The 14,331-nt window shown below is 34.5% G+C and overlaps 1 protein-coding gene across 1 annotated transcript; it reads right to left on the bottom strand.

The window, feature by feature from the left end:
* Positions 1-907: 907 nt before the first annotated feature.
* Positions 908-2,959, bottom strand: LOC111992640 (uncharacterized). Its single transcript, XM_024024503.2, has 4 exons — positions 2,875-2,959; positions 2,103-2,224; positions 1,946-2,011; positions 908-1,556 (listed from the first exon to the last, which is right to left on the bottom strand). The coding sequence occupies exons 2-4, from the start codon at positions 2,187-2,189 to the stop codon at positions 1,185-1,187; spliced, it is 525 nt and encodes a 174-aa protein (XP_023880271.1). The 5' UTR covers positions 2,190-2,224; positions 2,875-2,959; the 3' UTR covers positions 908-1,184.
* Between the last annotated feature and the right edge of the window lie 11,372 nt (positions 2,960-14,331).

The following is a 14,331-nucleotide window of genomic DNA, read 5'->3' on the forward strand; positions in this document are numbered from 1 at the left end:
AACATGAGTAGTTATTAGTTGGTATAGCTTAAAACACATATCAGAATACTCTCTCAACTTGATAACTCAGCAAGTTGAGGTATAAAAATACTCTGACTGACCCTCCTGCTTTATTGTCAAGTAGCCCTAAACTAAGGAGTAACTAATTAACCACTAATTATGGTTGTATAAAATATAAACAATTGATTAACTCAGACCCACCTGATTGATATGACCTATTTTGGATTATTTTAGCTAATGCTTTGGTTGGTATAAATATAAAAAACAGCCTTTAATCCAAGGAACAAAGTGCAAACATGGCCTCAAAGGGAATTAAACATTGAATTCATATTAGATAAGCTACTTCAAATTCTAACAAGGAATCTTGGATCTCAAACATATATCATAAACTAGTATACAATAACTTCATCACAAATTATCATAATGCCACACATAAATAAATCCTCCAAAAAAAAAAAAAAAACCTAGATTTGAAAATCATAAACCCTAATTCAATATGCCTCCATTTCCATAACAGTGTTTGGCACAACATAAAATGAAAAAAAAAAAAAAAAAAAAGGGTAAAAATTTAAAACATTTTTTTATTAACTTCCAAATAATACATAGTGACAGACGAATGACTAAAAAGGTTGAATCTACTTATACAAGTTCAAAATAATGAATATACATTGATCATGATTGTTTAAGAGGTACTATGATAAATTATACTAAGACATCACCAATGTTTAAAAAGGTTAATCTACTTATAGTACCACTTCTTTGAGCTTTAGCTGAAGCTTGTAAATCATCTTGTAAACTTCTTTTGTTATAGAAAGCTGTGTAGAGAAAGTGTGTAATTAACTAGTGCACAGAATTTTGTGCAATAAGCAATTGATCAAAACAAGGAGACAAGCACAAAATTATATTAAGCATATCACTAATTGACCTTTCAAAAAAATTATTCCAAAAATAACATAGTTACAAATTTTCCAATTTAATTGAGAAAATAAAATAAAAAATAAAACTACCAAAAAGTTAAAAACTCTTGAGCCAGAAAAGGAAAAAAAAAAACCTAGAATGCAGCTGTTTGACTAAACTTCCTATGTAATCAAAAGACGAAGTTACTATTCTCAACAAAACTGGAGCAAAAGGTGCAGTCGCAACCTAGCTCATGCTGCCTTGACTGGCTTGGCGTGTGGCCTTTCCTACACCATTTTGGTAGACCCTATGGACAGTTTCTTCATTCCGTCCAGCATTACCGTGAGTTCGATTTGAGAAATCACCTCGCCTCTCAAAGTCATTTCTCCCATAGCCACGGCCTCTGCTAAAATTCCCACCACTGAAGTTTCCACAGCCCCTAAAGTTATCATTTTGATAATGGTAGACCCTATGGACAGTTTCTTCATTCCGTCCAGCATTACCGTGAGTTTGATTTGAGAAATCACCTCGCCTCTCAAAGTCATTTCTCCCATAGCCACGGCCTCTGCTAAAATTCCCACCACTGAAGTTTCCACGGCCCCTAAAGTTATCATTTTGATAACCAGCCCGTCCTGAAAACCTCCCTCTGTCATTGTTAGCTGCAAGAAACACTAGACAATCAATTCCAACCATATGAAAAAGAAAGCAACAAAGGTAGCCATGGCCCATCCAGCAGGCACTCAAAGACTCCAGACTTTCATCACATAAAATAACCGAATCCATGAGACAAAAACACATAAGTTACTTCACAACATTAAGTTAACAAGCGTACCACACATATCCACAGTACGAAAAGTTAATCATGACAGCCATACAGAAAACAGAGGATGAAGTTTTGTGTGTCCTTGTTTGTGAAAAATGTGAGAATGAAGCTTAGACTGTACAACAGTAGTTTAGATAGGTAAGTTATTGTCGATTAAAAGGTTAATCCCCAATATACAAGATAACAAATTAGGTGGCGAAGGATATAAAACAGAAATGTCAATACCTCAATAGCACTTTGCATCGAACTGGCAGATTCAAATTCCACAAAACCAAAACATGTCCCCTGTTGCTGGATAGAAGATAGCAAAATAAAAAACATGTGAACATCATTATAAATAAGAAATCTAAATGGAGTTAACCAAGTTAAATATGAAACATACCTTGCTGCTTCTAACTTGAATACCATTATGCTTAATAGGCCCAAAATTGTTGAAAACCGCTTCAAGTTGTTCAACAGTTGCATTCATAGGCAGATTTGGTACAAATATGGCATGAGTCTTAGCTGGACATGTACAATCATAGATATTAGAAGAAACAAGCTGGGTATGAAAAGGGAAGTTTGTATAACATCTCAAATTGAACACCATTCCAGTTATCAATAAATAAGATCACGAGAAGAAATAAACACCTGCAGATATTTCTGGACAAAATATAATATTATCATAATACTAATGAATCCAAAATATAACATTATTCCATAATAACTCCAAAACATGTCAATCAGTGTTGCATAACCATCCATAAGCACACTTACAATAACAAAACCCAAAGACTACGACAATATAGCTAACATTAACACATAACCTTCCAAAATATGGAATTGTTCCATAATTATTAATAACCTAAAGAATACCAAGGTACCACTAACATGATTCACACAACATATCCAGCGACTTCAAGTTAGAAGGTTTTGTTGAAAAATTTCTCCAACCAAAGCTTTCTCATCCTATCATAATGCCACACATAAATAAAACCCCCCCAAAAAAATCCAGATCTGAAAATCATAAACCCTAACTCATATCAAACAACCAATGTCAAAATCATCAAATAAATAAATAAATCTCACACAAATAAATCAACACCGAAAAACCCATATGAAAAATGATAAGAAATCAAATATGTGTAAAAATTATGATTCATCAAAAATAAAACCTGAAATTTTGAGGAGTTTTTCCAGCAAGGAGTAGAAATCGAACCTAAGAAAAACCAGAGAAAGGTTAGAGATGAAGACAAACGAAAAGAAAAGGAGAAATCTAATTTAAAAACACAGAAAACTACTTGGATTTCGCCGGTGATGGGTGGCGCTAGTGGAAGCTGGAGCTGGCGGTGGTGCCTCAGATCTTGGAGCCAGGGATTGATTGGATCGGAGGTGGCTGGGTTTTTTTGGAGAGATCTGATCTGGGAGAGTTTGAGCGTAATGTGACCATGGGTGGGAGTGAAAAGAGGAGTGATAAATATCAGGGTGTGAGGGAGCAAGCAAATGTAAAATTACCAAAATTTTAAGCGTAAAATATTTTACATAAATTTGCTTAAGATTGATTTAATTAATTGAAAATATTTTACTTTTGATCAAATATTTTATTGCAAAACAAATATAGTAAAATTGGAAAATATTTTTTTGCAAATATATTACATCGAAACAAATGGATATTTACCAAAGTTTTGTGTTTGGGAATTTGCTGGACGTTGAGGTGTTTCATGGTTCTTGTTTTCTGTGTCCTCCAGGCTGGGCCAAGGATATGCCTTGGGAAGGACTCTGCATACCTCCAAATGAAGATGGCATTGGCCATTTTGTGTAGGTTCCACAAATTCAGTTTGGGGCCAGGTCATCCAGTAAAGTACAGGATGATGACAATACTATCAATGGCGCATGGCTTGAAGCTTACCATAGCAAGACGATCTTAAGATGCCATAGTAGCTGTTCTTCTGTCATGCAATTAGCATCAGACTGTAATGCAAGGGCTGAACAGTTTATTAACCATTTGAAAGCTAAAACAGAAAAAATTACTAACTATCTTGTGCAAAGAAGAGAAATATGGAACATTATAGCACTACATTTTGGGGGGAAAAGGGTAAGCTTGTAGTATCCACTAAACTAAGGAGTAATCTGGCGCATCTGATTCAAAACCAAAATAATAAAGGATCATGATTTTAGAGGGGCTACTTTACTTGCTTTCTTAATACTATGGGTGTTAAGGAGGAAGACTGGTAAATGTTGGGATGTTCAGCAAATAGCTATAAATTTGAATTCTTTCTTCAGCTTAAATCTGAAGTTGTTCCATAAATATAAAATCATGAAGTAATCTGATCTAATGCAAATAAATCACAGTGTGGATATTATATACATGGAAGTATGATGGTAGTAATTGTTTGCTTATTTATATTCACTTGAACTATAGTGAAACTGATCTTGATGAAGACAAACAGCAGAAACTAAGAAATGAATTTCTGCTTCTGGTCTTGCCATTCATTGATTTCAGCTTCTATCTATGCTTGCACTATCGCGTGAAAACCTGAGTATGGCTCATAACCGAAGAAGGTCTGAAGAGCCTGAAGCGATTTAAAATACCAGATATAAAGCATAGTCAGAAATGGAAAAGGAATCCTGTTAATTAAAATAAAATTACATACCTCCAGCAGCACAAACAAGGGAGCCATTATAAAGGCTTGAACAAAATTATCCAAAAGAGCTCATGATCATCCCTGCAGAACATGATTGAGTTTAAGCTATAATAGTCTGACAGATCATTAACCATGTCGCAAACAACAAAATTAGTTACCTCAAAGATCCCATGGCCAATAAACTGTACAATCCAACACAATAGCTGAGCCGCAAGCACAACCTTGAAATAATTTGGTTAACTGAAATGCAGTGAACTTGAATGGAGATGCATTTTGGAAGAATCCATCTTTGAGCCACCTCTCAGGTTTGAATGAAGCTGCATCAGGGCACCAGTTGTATTCCATTCTACCCATTGAGTAGGGAACACAAGTTACCATGCCTCCTGCTTTTACTTTGGTTCCATCTGGCAAGACATCATCTTTTTAAATGCCCTTGGGGTCCTATAAACAGAAAATTTTCATTCATTGAGTATGCTCTTGAAAGGAGCTTAGAGAAGTATAATTTATCTGAAAAGCAGGTCAATCTGCTTCATTCATGGAAGAAAGTTGTAGTCCAGTATAGAACATGAAATTCTAAATATTCCATACTCCATAGCCTACATGCTTTGGTACCATAATGCAGCTTTGTCCATTCTGCCCTTGCGGAAGAGCTATGAACTAGACCATTTGGAGTAGCTATAGGTGGACATCAAAATGATTTTTCCTTTGGATTTGCTTCTCACTCTTCAGCACACTCCAATCATTTTAACATGCAGAAGGGTTACTAAACAGGAGAAGCAATGTCCCATTCAAGTCATCTGTTATGTCAACTATTCTTGTTTTATCGAAAAAAGATAGGGAATTTAAACTGATTTACTTTCCCCGCAGAAGGTTTCATAGCATGCACCAGTTGAATGGAAAAAAAGAGGCCAAACCTGAGGGACTGCTGGGTACAAACGAAGTGTCTCTGTGATCACTGCATGCAAATAATATAACCTCCCCAGAGAATCATTATTCAAGAGTCCTGCAAATTGTGTTACTCTTTGATTGAATGATTCAGAGTCCTCAGTGTCACACTGAACCAATGATACATTCTCTTCTTTTGCTTGTTCTTTTTCAAAAGTTTTGAGCTCCAAGTAAAGCTTCTCAGCTACATCAGCATGGTCATTATCATGTATGTAGCCCATGAGAGAGTAGTTGCTGTTGTGTCACGGCCAGCAATCACAAAATTCAGAACATCTCTGAGATTCATGTCTGTTGAATTGCTTTCCATGTCTTCACTTAATTCAATAAATCTTGACAATGTATCATGCTTTATCTGATATTTTTATGGTGAAAAAAAACTTCTTAATAGTGAATTTGTACCTTTCAGTAATGCTAGAGAAACAAGCTTTAGAAAAAACATAAAGAGTTTCTATCATGTTAGCACATTTTTTTTGGGGAAAATGGGCATTTGCCCCTAATTTATAAACTATACAGCAAAATGTCCATGTTTTGAAATGATTTAGCAAAATGCCATTGTTTTTGAAACTTGATATCCTCAAAATCGAGTTATATGTATATTTTTAAGTAAAACTCGACAGTAGTGATGTCGAGTTTCACTTAAATTTTCAAAAAAATTTAAGTGGCAAAATATGCATAAAACTCGACACTGCTATTGTCGAGTTCTACCTGTAACTCGATTTTGTTAAAATCGAGTTTAAAAAATGGGGGCATTTTGCTAAATACTTTCAAAACCGGGGTATTTTGCTACATAGTTTGTAAATTAGGGGCAAATGTCCATTTTTCCCTGTTTCTTCTGCCACTCTCTCGAGCTTCTACTATTTCTGCTTCCCTTCTCCGAATAACTGAGTAGGTGAAGTCATCAATGATTTTAATGCACTTATCAAGTAAAGCTTCTTTGCCCACGATCAGAAGTTTCTTTATTTTTCCACAGTGGATCAATGAACCGAAGTGTCACAATGATGTTTGCATTGTCAAAAGCCTGAGCAAAGTGATTATCTGGTAGATTTGGACCCAAAGTCCCAATTTCCACGCCAAATCTAACCTTACATATAGAGTCCAAAGTCATCCTCATCAACAAATCTTAGAAAAGAAATTTTTTATATTTATTTAGACAAGGCAGTACTAAAGGGAGGAGCTTTTGAAAATATGAATTTAATGTCATTCCATTATGAATTTATTTGGCTAGATGTTTTTGATTTTTACAAAACCTAAATTTTAGATTTTCTTTTCTCGTCTTTTTAGTTTTATTTTTTATTTTTATGTTTTGGGAGGAGAGACATAAAAGGGGAGTAAAAATGAATATTTACCCCTATTTTGATAGAGGTTGGTTACGAAACCTCTAACGGAGCATACCTTAAGTGGGTAAAGTTGCACTTTTCAAACTACGGATAGGCAATATGAATTTAGGTCAAACCACATGTGGTTTTATTGTAATTATCTTCTAAGAACAAATCTTGGGTTAAATGTCTGTATACCATTGCCTATCCATGTTGGCTCTCGGCAGAAATGAATTTGGGGTCTTAGTATGCATAGTCCATTCAATTACAACAGCAACAAAAGCTGAGGTTTATCCATCTGGTTCAGGAAAAGAAAACTTATAATATGTAATATATGTGAGAGGACAATCCACAAGGACTTGAAGAAAAAATTTTTAGCACAAATTTGTGATTTTGGGTCACTATCATTGCTATATGTAATTTTATTTACAGCACATGTTACTAAGAGGGAGCCGGGGATGGCCCGTTTGGGCTGCCATTAGTATCCTTGACACCCAAAAGAGAAGGGGGCAGCAAAAACAACCTAGCAGACCTAATAAAAATATAATTTGCATAGAAGATTTGATATCACCAGGGCAGTGCCTCATTTGAAAGAGCCAGCAACATTACTTCTGACTGTTTTATGTTAGGGCACTCATGATGTGCTAATGCAAATGCTATACATCACTGGCTAGTTGCCTCTGCTATTTCATCACAAAGTTAAACATTGGGAAATTAAAATCTTAAGAGATGAGTAGCTTGATCCAAGTTATCCAGTCATTCCATCAGTGGATAAATGGTTATATAGCTAATGGATCTCAGTTTGGTTGCTGCAGCAAACAATGGTAACATTTATAAAAATCTAAATTCATTTCCCCCACAAGTAACCTTCCAACGAAAAAAAAAATATATATATATTGACAAAGAAAAAGAAAGGGAATAAAAGGAACAAGGTCATTTCAATTCTCTATTCACGTATGCAAGTTTGTGTGTCAACATTACAGAATTACCCTGTAAATGTAGGTATATTATATGTACTACATTTCATCCCCGGTTTATATAGGTTAATAAGTCATTACAATAAGAATACAACATAATGAGTTGAATGGTTGGGTTTACATGAGACTTCACACCCTAGATTGATTGTCATCAATAGAAGATTTGATGTTACCATAGAAACTGCTCAGCAGGGTGGGAAAAGGGCTAATTTTAGCAACTTCCTTGGATCTAAAGTCCAAACTTTACAAGGATCAGTTACTAAGAACACTACCAAATACAAACAATAACTTAGATCTTCAATCTCCAAATGCCTAGTGTTTTTGTGAGAATGTAAGGTTCAATCAATAATAAATTACATGATAAAACAGATTACATACAAAAAGACAAGTCTCGAGGTTTTCCAAGATCATCATTAAGACTTAGCACGAACAAATGGTCACCATTTGAAATTTAACTGAGCAAAGAGAGATAACAGAGAATCAGAAACAACCAATAAGCCTATTGCCATCTTTAAATGGTTAGTCATGTTATGTGTAATTCTGTTAAAACATTCTCTGCACATGAAGTATCTTGTTTTTCAATAAAATAAAAAAATTATATTCGAAAGAAAAAAAGAAGAAAAGAGTCAAGTTAGATTGCAGTCATTACACTCTGCGAAATTGTTTTGAAATGTAACAAGGAAATCACATCATATTCTACCAAGTTCATTTATGGAAAGACACCTGGAAGTCAGAAGTTCAGAAAAAAGGGGGGGGGGGGGGGGTGGAATTTTAACTTGCATGATTCTAATGAATTTTTCATTTTACTTTACTCACATATAACATGTCATGAAATAATGATATTAAAAACTAATTTTGTGGATTTAGTTTATGGTTTATACATTTGAAATTTAATCTATAATATGATAGCAAACAATAAGAGATATTGATTTATATTGGAGTGTATGGTGTATGTCCTAATTAAGAATAATCTTTTCCATTTGAAATATTGTAATAAAGTATCGAGATTTTCTTTGATTTTGTTGGATTGCAGTACATTAATTGCAACTTTTCGTCAAAGCCTGCAAAATTTGGTAGATGATTGCAGCCTTGCAGGCAGATGGCCTTTTGGATTGCCAAGTTAGATCAAATGTTGCTTTCGTGAAGCCAATAAACGTGCGCAGCTAATAAATGTGCAAATGTCTAGCTATTTAAATATTTATTTGAGATTTGTTTATTTTGTTAAAATTAAAAATAAAAATTTAAAAGTATTATAAATAAAAGTAAAAATTAACTAAAATAGTACAGTGAGACCTATAGATAATATTAAAAAATGCAATAAGAGATTCATAAATAGTATAAAAAATAAATTATAAAAAATAATTTTTATCAAACGCACACTGAAAGTGAATCTTGATAGAGATTTGTTTTGTATGATAATCCGCCTATAGAAGTCTTAAATATTGTAATTCTAAGGTACTAAACAGCCTCCATCTTGAATCTTATCTTGAGTTTTAGTTTTAATTAATTTCCATGTTGCCAACAAAAAAGAAAAAAAGAAAAAAGAAAAAGAGAAATAGAATGAGGGAATGGAGATACCAATTTGATTTTTTTTCTAAATATTTTTTTTTGGCGTGAATACTAATTCGATTTAACTTTTCATAATATCACAGAATTTGGCAAGATACAGTCATATATTAACGCTAAAGTAGTCTATTTAAGGGTTTGTTTAGATACTGCTTATTACTGAAAACTGAAGATACTGTAGTAAAATAAATTTTAAATGTGTGAATAGTGCCGTGTGACTTATTTTTAATGACAATTTTTCTAAAAAAAAGAAGTTTGTGGGTTCTGTAAATAATGCACAAGACCTACTAATAGACACAAACGCACAACACTAGCGTTGAAAACGCTATCCAAACTCCACCTAATAATTTTGCATGACTTGCTCAAATTCCCAGTGAATTTTAGCTCCTCTTTCTCAATATAACTATACAAGTTTACCAAGTTTGTCATAGTATATACAACAATGTTAGTTTCTCAAAAAAATATATACAACAATGTTAGAAAAGTTATATACCGCTAGTTCATAACCTATACAATGATAAGAGCATCCGTAGCAGCTGGTGCAAAAATTATGCTATTTTGCCACACCAAATGCCTACTTTATTATTTTACTACATCATTTTACAATATCTTATTTATCACATGTTATATAATTCAATTCTATACATTAAAATAATATTTACTACACATTAAAATGATATATTACCCCCTCCCCATTATCATCAACAACAGCAACAACAACAATAACCCACACCGCAGATCAACCGCCACAGCCCACAACCACTGGCCACCCCCACAGATCAACCACTGACCACCAATATCAGCCACTGCTACCAAAAAAAAAAAAACACCATCAACCAAAATCTTATACCTATCCCAATTCTCACACCCATAACCCCAATCTGAGACCATTCCAAATCTCATACCCATCCCAAATCTCACACCTACAACCTGATCAACCACCATCAACCAAATTTAGCCAACCACCAACAATCAAAACAACCTACCACCAAAAGAGAGAGAGAGAGAGGGAGAGATCGGCGAGATCAGAGCGGTGATGACGACGGTGATGACGATGGCGATGATCGGAGTGGCCTCGCCCATGCCGCTTGCGCCTCCAACGATGGTGATGATCCAATCAAAGTGGCGATGAGAGAAGAGCTGGGTTCGATCGGTGTGGCGATGGCGATGGTCCAATCAGAGTGGCAATGACGATGGCGATGATTCGATTGGAATGGTGATCCGATCAGAGTGACGATGGCGATGATCCACTTGCGCCTCGCCCATTTCGTTCTTTCTCTGTTGAGGGAAGAGCTGGGTCTGATGTGAGAGAGGGAGTCGGTGAGAGAGAGAGAAGAGAAAAGAAAAAATGAAGAGAGAGGAGAGAGAAAAGAGAATATAAAACAATAAAATTTTTGCAACAGATGTTCATATCGTTGCAAATTTGCAACGATACTGTAGTTTTTTGAGATTTGACACATCTCATAAAGTTTCATTTTTGTGTTTGGTGGTATTTGGCACATTTGCCACACCTGCTGTGGATGCTCTAAGCGGAGCCTCCCCCCCTCCCCCCCCAAAAAAAAGAGAGAGTATATATTATAGTATTAAACAATTATTATTATTACGTTTATATATGAAATTGTGGGGGGAAAAAGCTCAATCTAACGTAGTGGGCCTAAGGCCCTATTTGCGGAGTTTTGTGTGTCCGAAGAGAAAGAACCGGTTGAGATAAAATCCATCTGGAAGAAGGATACCCGAAAACGAATGATGGATACAATTCGAAGAGGTCCTACTCATCGGATATGAATAGTATTGATTAATCAAACGTGTAGAAGGTTCGAATGGTCTTCCTAGCGACCCTAATGATCAAGATAAGTTCTGAGTATATTTGGAGACGATAAGAACGAAGAAATATCTAAAGGAAAATCTGCTATCACCGTATTAAATGCACTATAACAACTTTTCTGGCCACATTTATGTGGAGAAGACCCCTGAACAGTGTAACCTCAGCTACCGCCACTTACAAAAAGCTGAGGAAGATACATGACATGACATGCACTCAAGTAGGGACCTAGATAAAGAACAAGTGGACAATGGGGATGATGGGGGAGGATGCTATAAAAAAGAAGGGAGAAAGAAAGGCCTTATTGTAGCCTTAAGAATTGTAACTAGTACTCAATTTATCATAAATCTCTTCGAACTTCAGCTTATTTGATCTTTACGTGTACTTTCATGCTGGTTTATACTTGTATGTTGTGATCAATCGTTGTAAGTTCCATAGATAACCTAGCTCTATCATCCACATTTTACAAATTTATTATTTTGGGCTTGGGCCACAAATCCTAAACCTACAGAAATTATATATATTATATCATTAAGTGAAAATATGATACACACACACACACACACACACACATATTAATAATTTAATAGTTAGGGATTGAGAGATTTAAATTCGGGACATTTATATTGGAAACACCAAAATATGTCAGTTGAGCCACAAAGACTCTTGACTAATGTGTTAAATATATAATGAAATTTAAATTAAATTAAAAATATAAATTAAAATAATATCATGTAAATTATGAGGCCTTGAAAGTTTGTGGCACAATATTATGAGTTTAATCAAAAGTTAAACTATTTTGGTTTTATATAGATTATTAGTCAACAACCCATGAAATTTATTAAAAAAAAACAATTTGATAAAATGGTTTTATTAAAAAAATGGTTTTCTCACTCTTATATTTTGTATGAAAAATGCTAGAGTTACAAACTTTTTTACAAACTGCTGATGTGGTAAGCAGTTATTGGTAAATAAAAAACTACTGTTATTGGTGGGTCCAAATGAGAACAAGGAAGAAATTGGCCACAATAACAATTTGTAAAAGTTTTGTGAAATAGTTTGTAGTTGTAACATTACTCATTTTGTAAATAAATACGAAATTTTATCATTATGATAGTTATTTATTAATATTTATTATGATTTTGTTAGCATATGAAATATTAAATTTGATAATTATGGTAGGCATTAATAGTTATTTATTATGATTTTTTTTTTATCTGGAGCTAATAAATATATAATTATGGTAATTATTATTAAGTATTTATTTTGATTGTATTCATATATGAACTAGCTATTATTACTTATTTGAAGAAATTATGATGCAACAAGATTCTAAGTGTGGGGTTAAATATAAATAACATACAAAATATATATGGAACGAACACCATAGATTTTTTTTTATTTTTATTTTTTATTTTTATAGAGTTTCAAATTTTGAGAATCTGAGACCATTCCAAATCTCATACCCATCCCAAATCTCACACCTACAACCTGATCAACCACCATCAACCAAATTTAGCCAACCACCAACAATCAAAACAACCTACCACCAAAAGAGAGAGAGAGAGAGGGAGAGATCGGCGAGATCAGAGCGGTGATGACGACGGTGATGACGATGGCGATGATCGGAGTGGCCTCGCCCATGCCGCTTGCGCCTCCAACGATGGTGATGATCCAATCAAAGTGGCGATGAGAGAAGAGCTGGGTTCGATCGGTGTGGCGATGGCGATGGTCCAATCAGAGTGGCAATGACGATGGCGATGATTCGATTGGAATGGTGATCCGATCAGAGTGACGATGGCGATGATCCACTTGCGCCTCGCCCATTTCGTTCTTTCTCTGTTGAGGGAAGAGCTGGGTCTGATGTGAGAGAGGGAGTCGGTGAGAGAGAGAGAAGAGAAAAGAAAAAATGAAGAGAGAGGAGAGAGAAAAGAGAATATAAAACAATAAAATTTTTGCAACAGATGTTCATATCGTTGCAAATTTGCAACGATACTGTAGTTTTTTGAGATTTGACACATCTCATAAAGTTTCATTTTTGTGTTTGGTGGTATTTGGCACATTTGCCACACCTGCTGTGGATGCTCTAAGCGGAGCCTCCCCCCCTCCCCCCCCAAAAAAAAGAGAGAGTATATATTATAGTATTAAACAATTATTATTATTACGTTTATATATGAAATTGTGGGGGGAAAAAGCTCAATCTAACGTAGTGGGCCTAAGGCCCTATTTGCGGAGTTTTGTGTGTCCGAAGAGAAAGAACCGGTTGAGATAAAATCCATCTGGAAGAAGGATACCCGAAAACGAATGATGGATACAATTCGAAGAGGTCCTACTCATCGGATATGAATAGTATTGATTAATCAAACGTGTAGAAGGTTCGAATGGTCTTCCTAGCGACCCTAATGATCAAGATAAGTTCTGAGTATATTTGGAGACGATAAGAACGAAGAAATATCTAAAGGAAAATCTGCTATCACCGTATTAAATGCACTATAACAACTTTTCTGGCCACATTTATGTGGAGAAGACCCCTGAACAGTGTAACCTCAGCTACCGCCACTTACAAAAAGCTGAGGAAGATACATGACATGACATGCACTCAAGTAGGGACCTAGATAAAGAACAAGTGGACAATGGGGATGATGGGGGAGGATGCTATAAAAAAGAAGGGAGAAAGAAAGGCCTTATTGTAGCCTTAAGAATTGTAACTAGTACTCAATTTATCATAAATCTCTTCGAACTTCAGCTTATTTGATCTTTACGTGTACTTTCATGCTGGTTTATACTTGTATGTTGTGATCAATCGTTGTAAGTTCCATAGATAACCTAGCTCTATCATCCACATTTTACAAATTTATTATTTTGGGCTTGGGCCACAAATCCTAAACCTACAGAAATTATATATATTATATCATTAAGTGAAAATATGATACACACACACACACACACACACACATATTAATAATTTAATAGTTAGGGATTGAGAGATTTAAATTCGGGACATTTATATTGGAAACACCAAAATATGTCAGTTGAGCCACAAAGACTCTTGACTAATGTGTTAAATATATAATGAAATTTAAATTAAATTAAAAATATAAATTAAAATAATATCATGTAAATTATGAGGCCTTGAAAGTTTGTGGCACAATATTATGAGTTTAATCAAAAGTTAAACTATTTTGGTTTTATATAGATTATTAGTCAACAACCCATGAAATTTATTAAAAAAAAACAATTTGATAAAATGGTTTTATTAAAAAAATGGTTTTCTCACTCTTATATTTTGTATGAAAAATGCTAGAGTTACAAACTTTTTTACAAACTGCTGATGTGGTAAGCAGTTATTGGTAAATAAAAA

Source organism: Quercus suber, unplaced genomic scaffold (assembly GCF_002906115.3).
Source record: "Quercus suber isolate HL8 unplaced genomic scaffold, Cork oak 2.0 scaffold_83, whole genome shotgun sequence".
Taxonomy (NCBI): Eukaryota; Viridiplantae; Streptophyta; class Magnoliopsida; order Fagales; family Fagaceae; genus Quercus; species Quercus suber.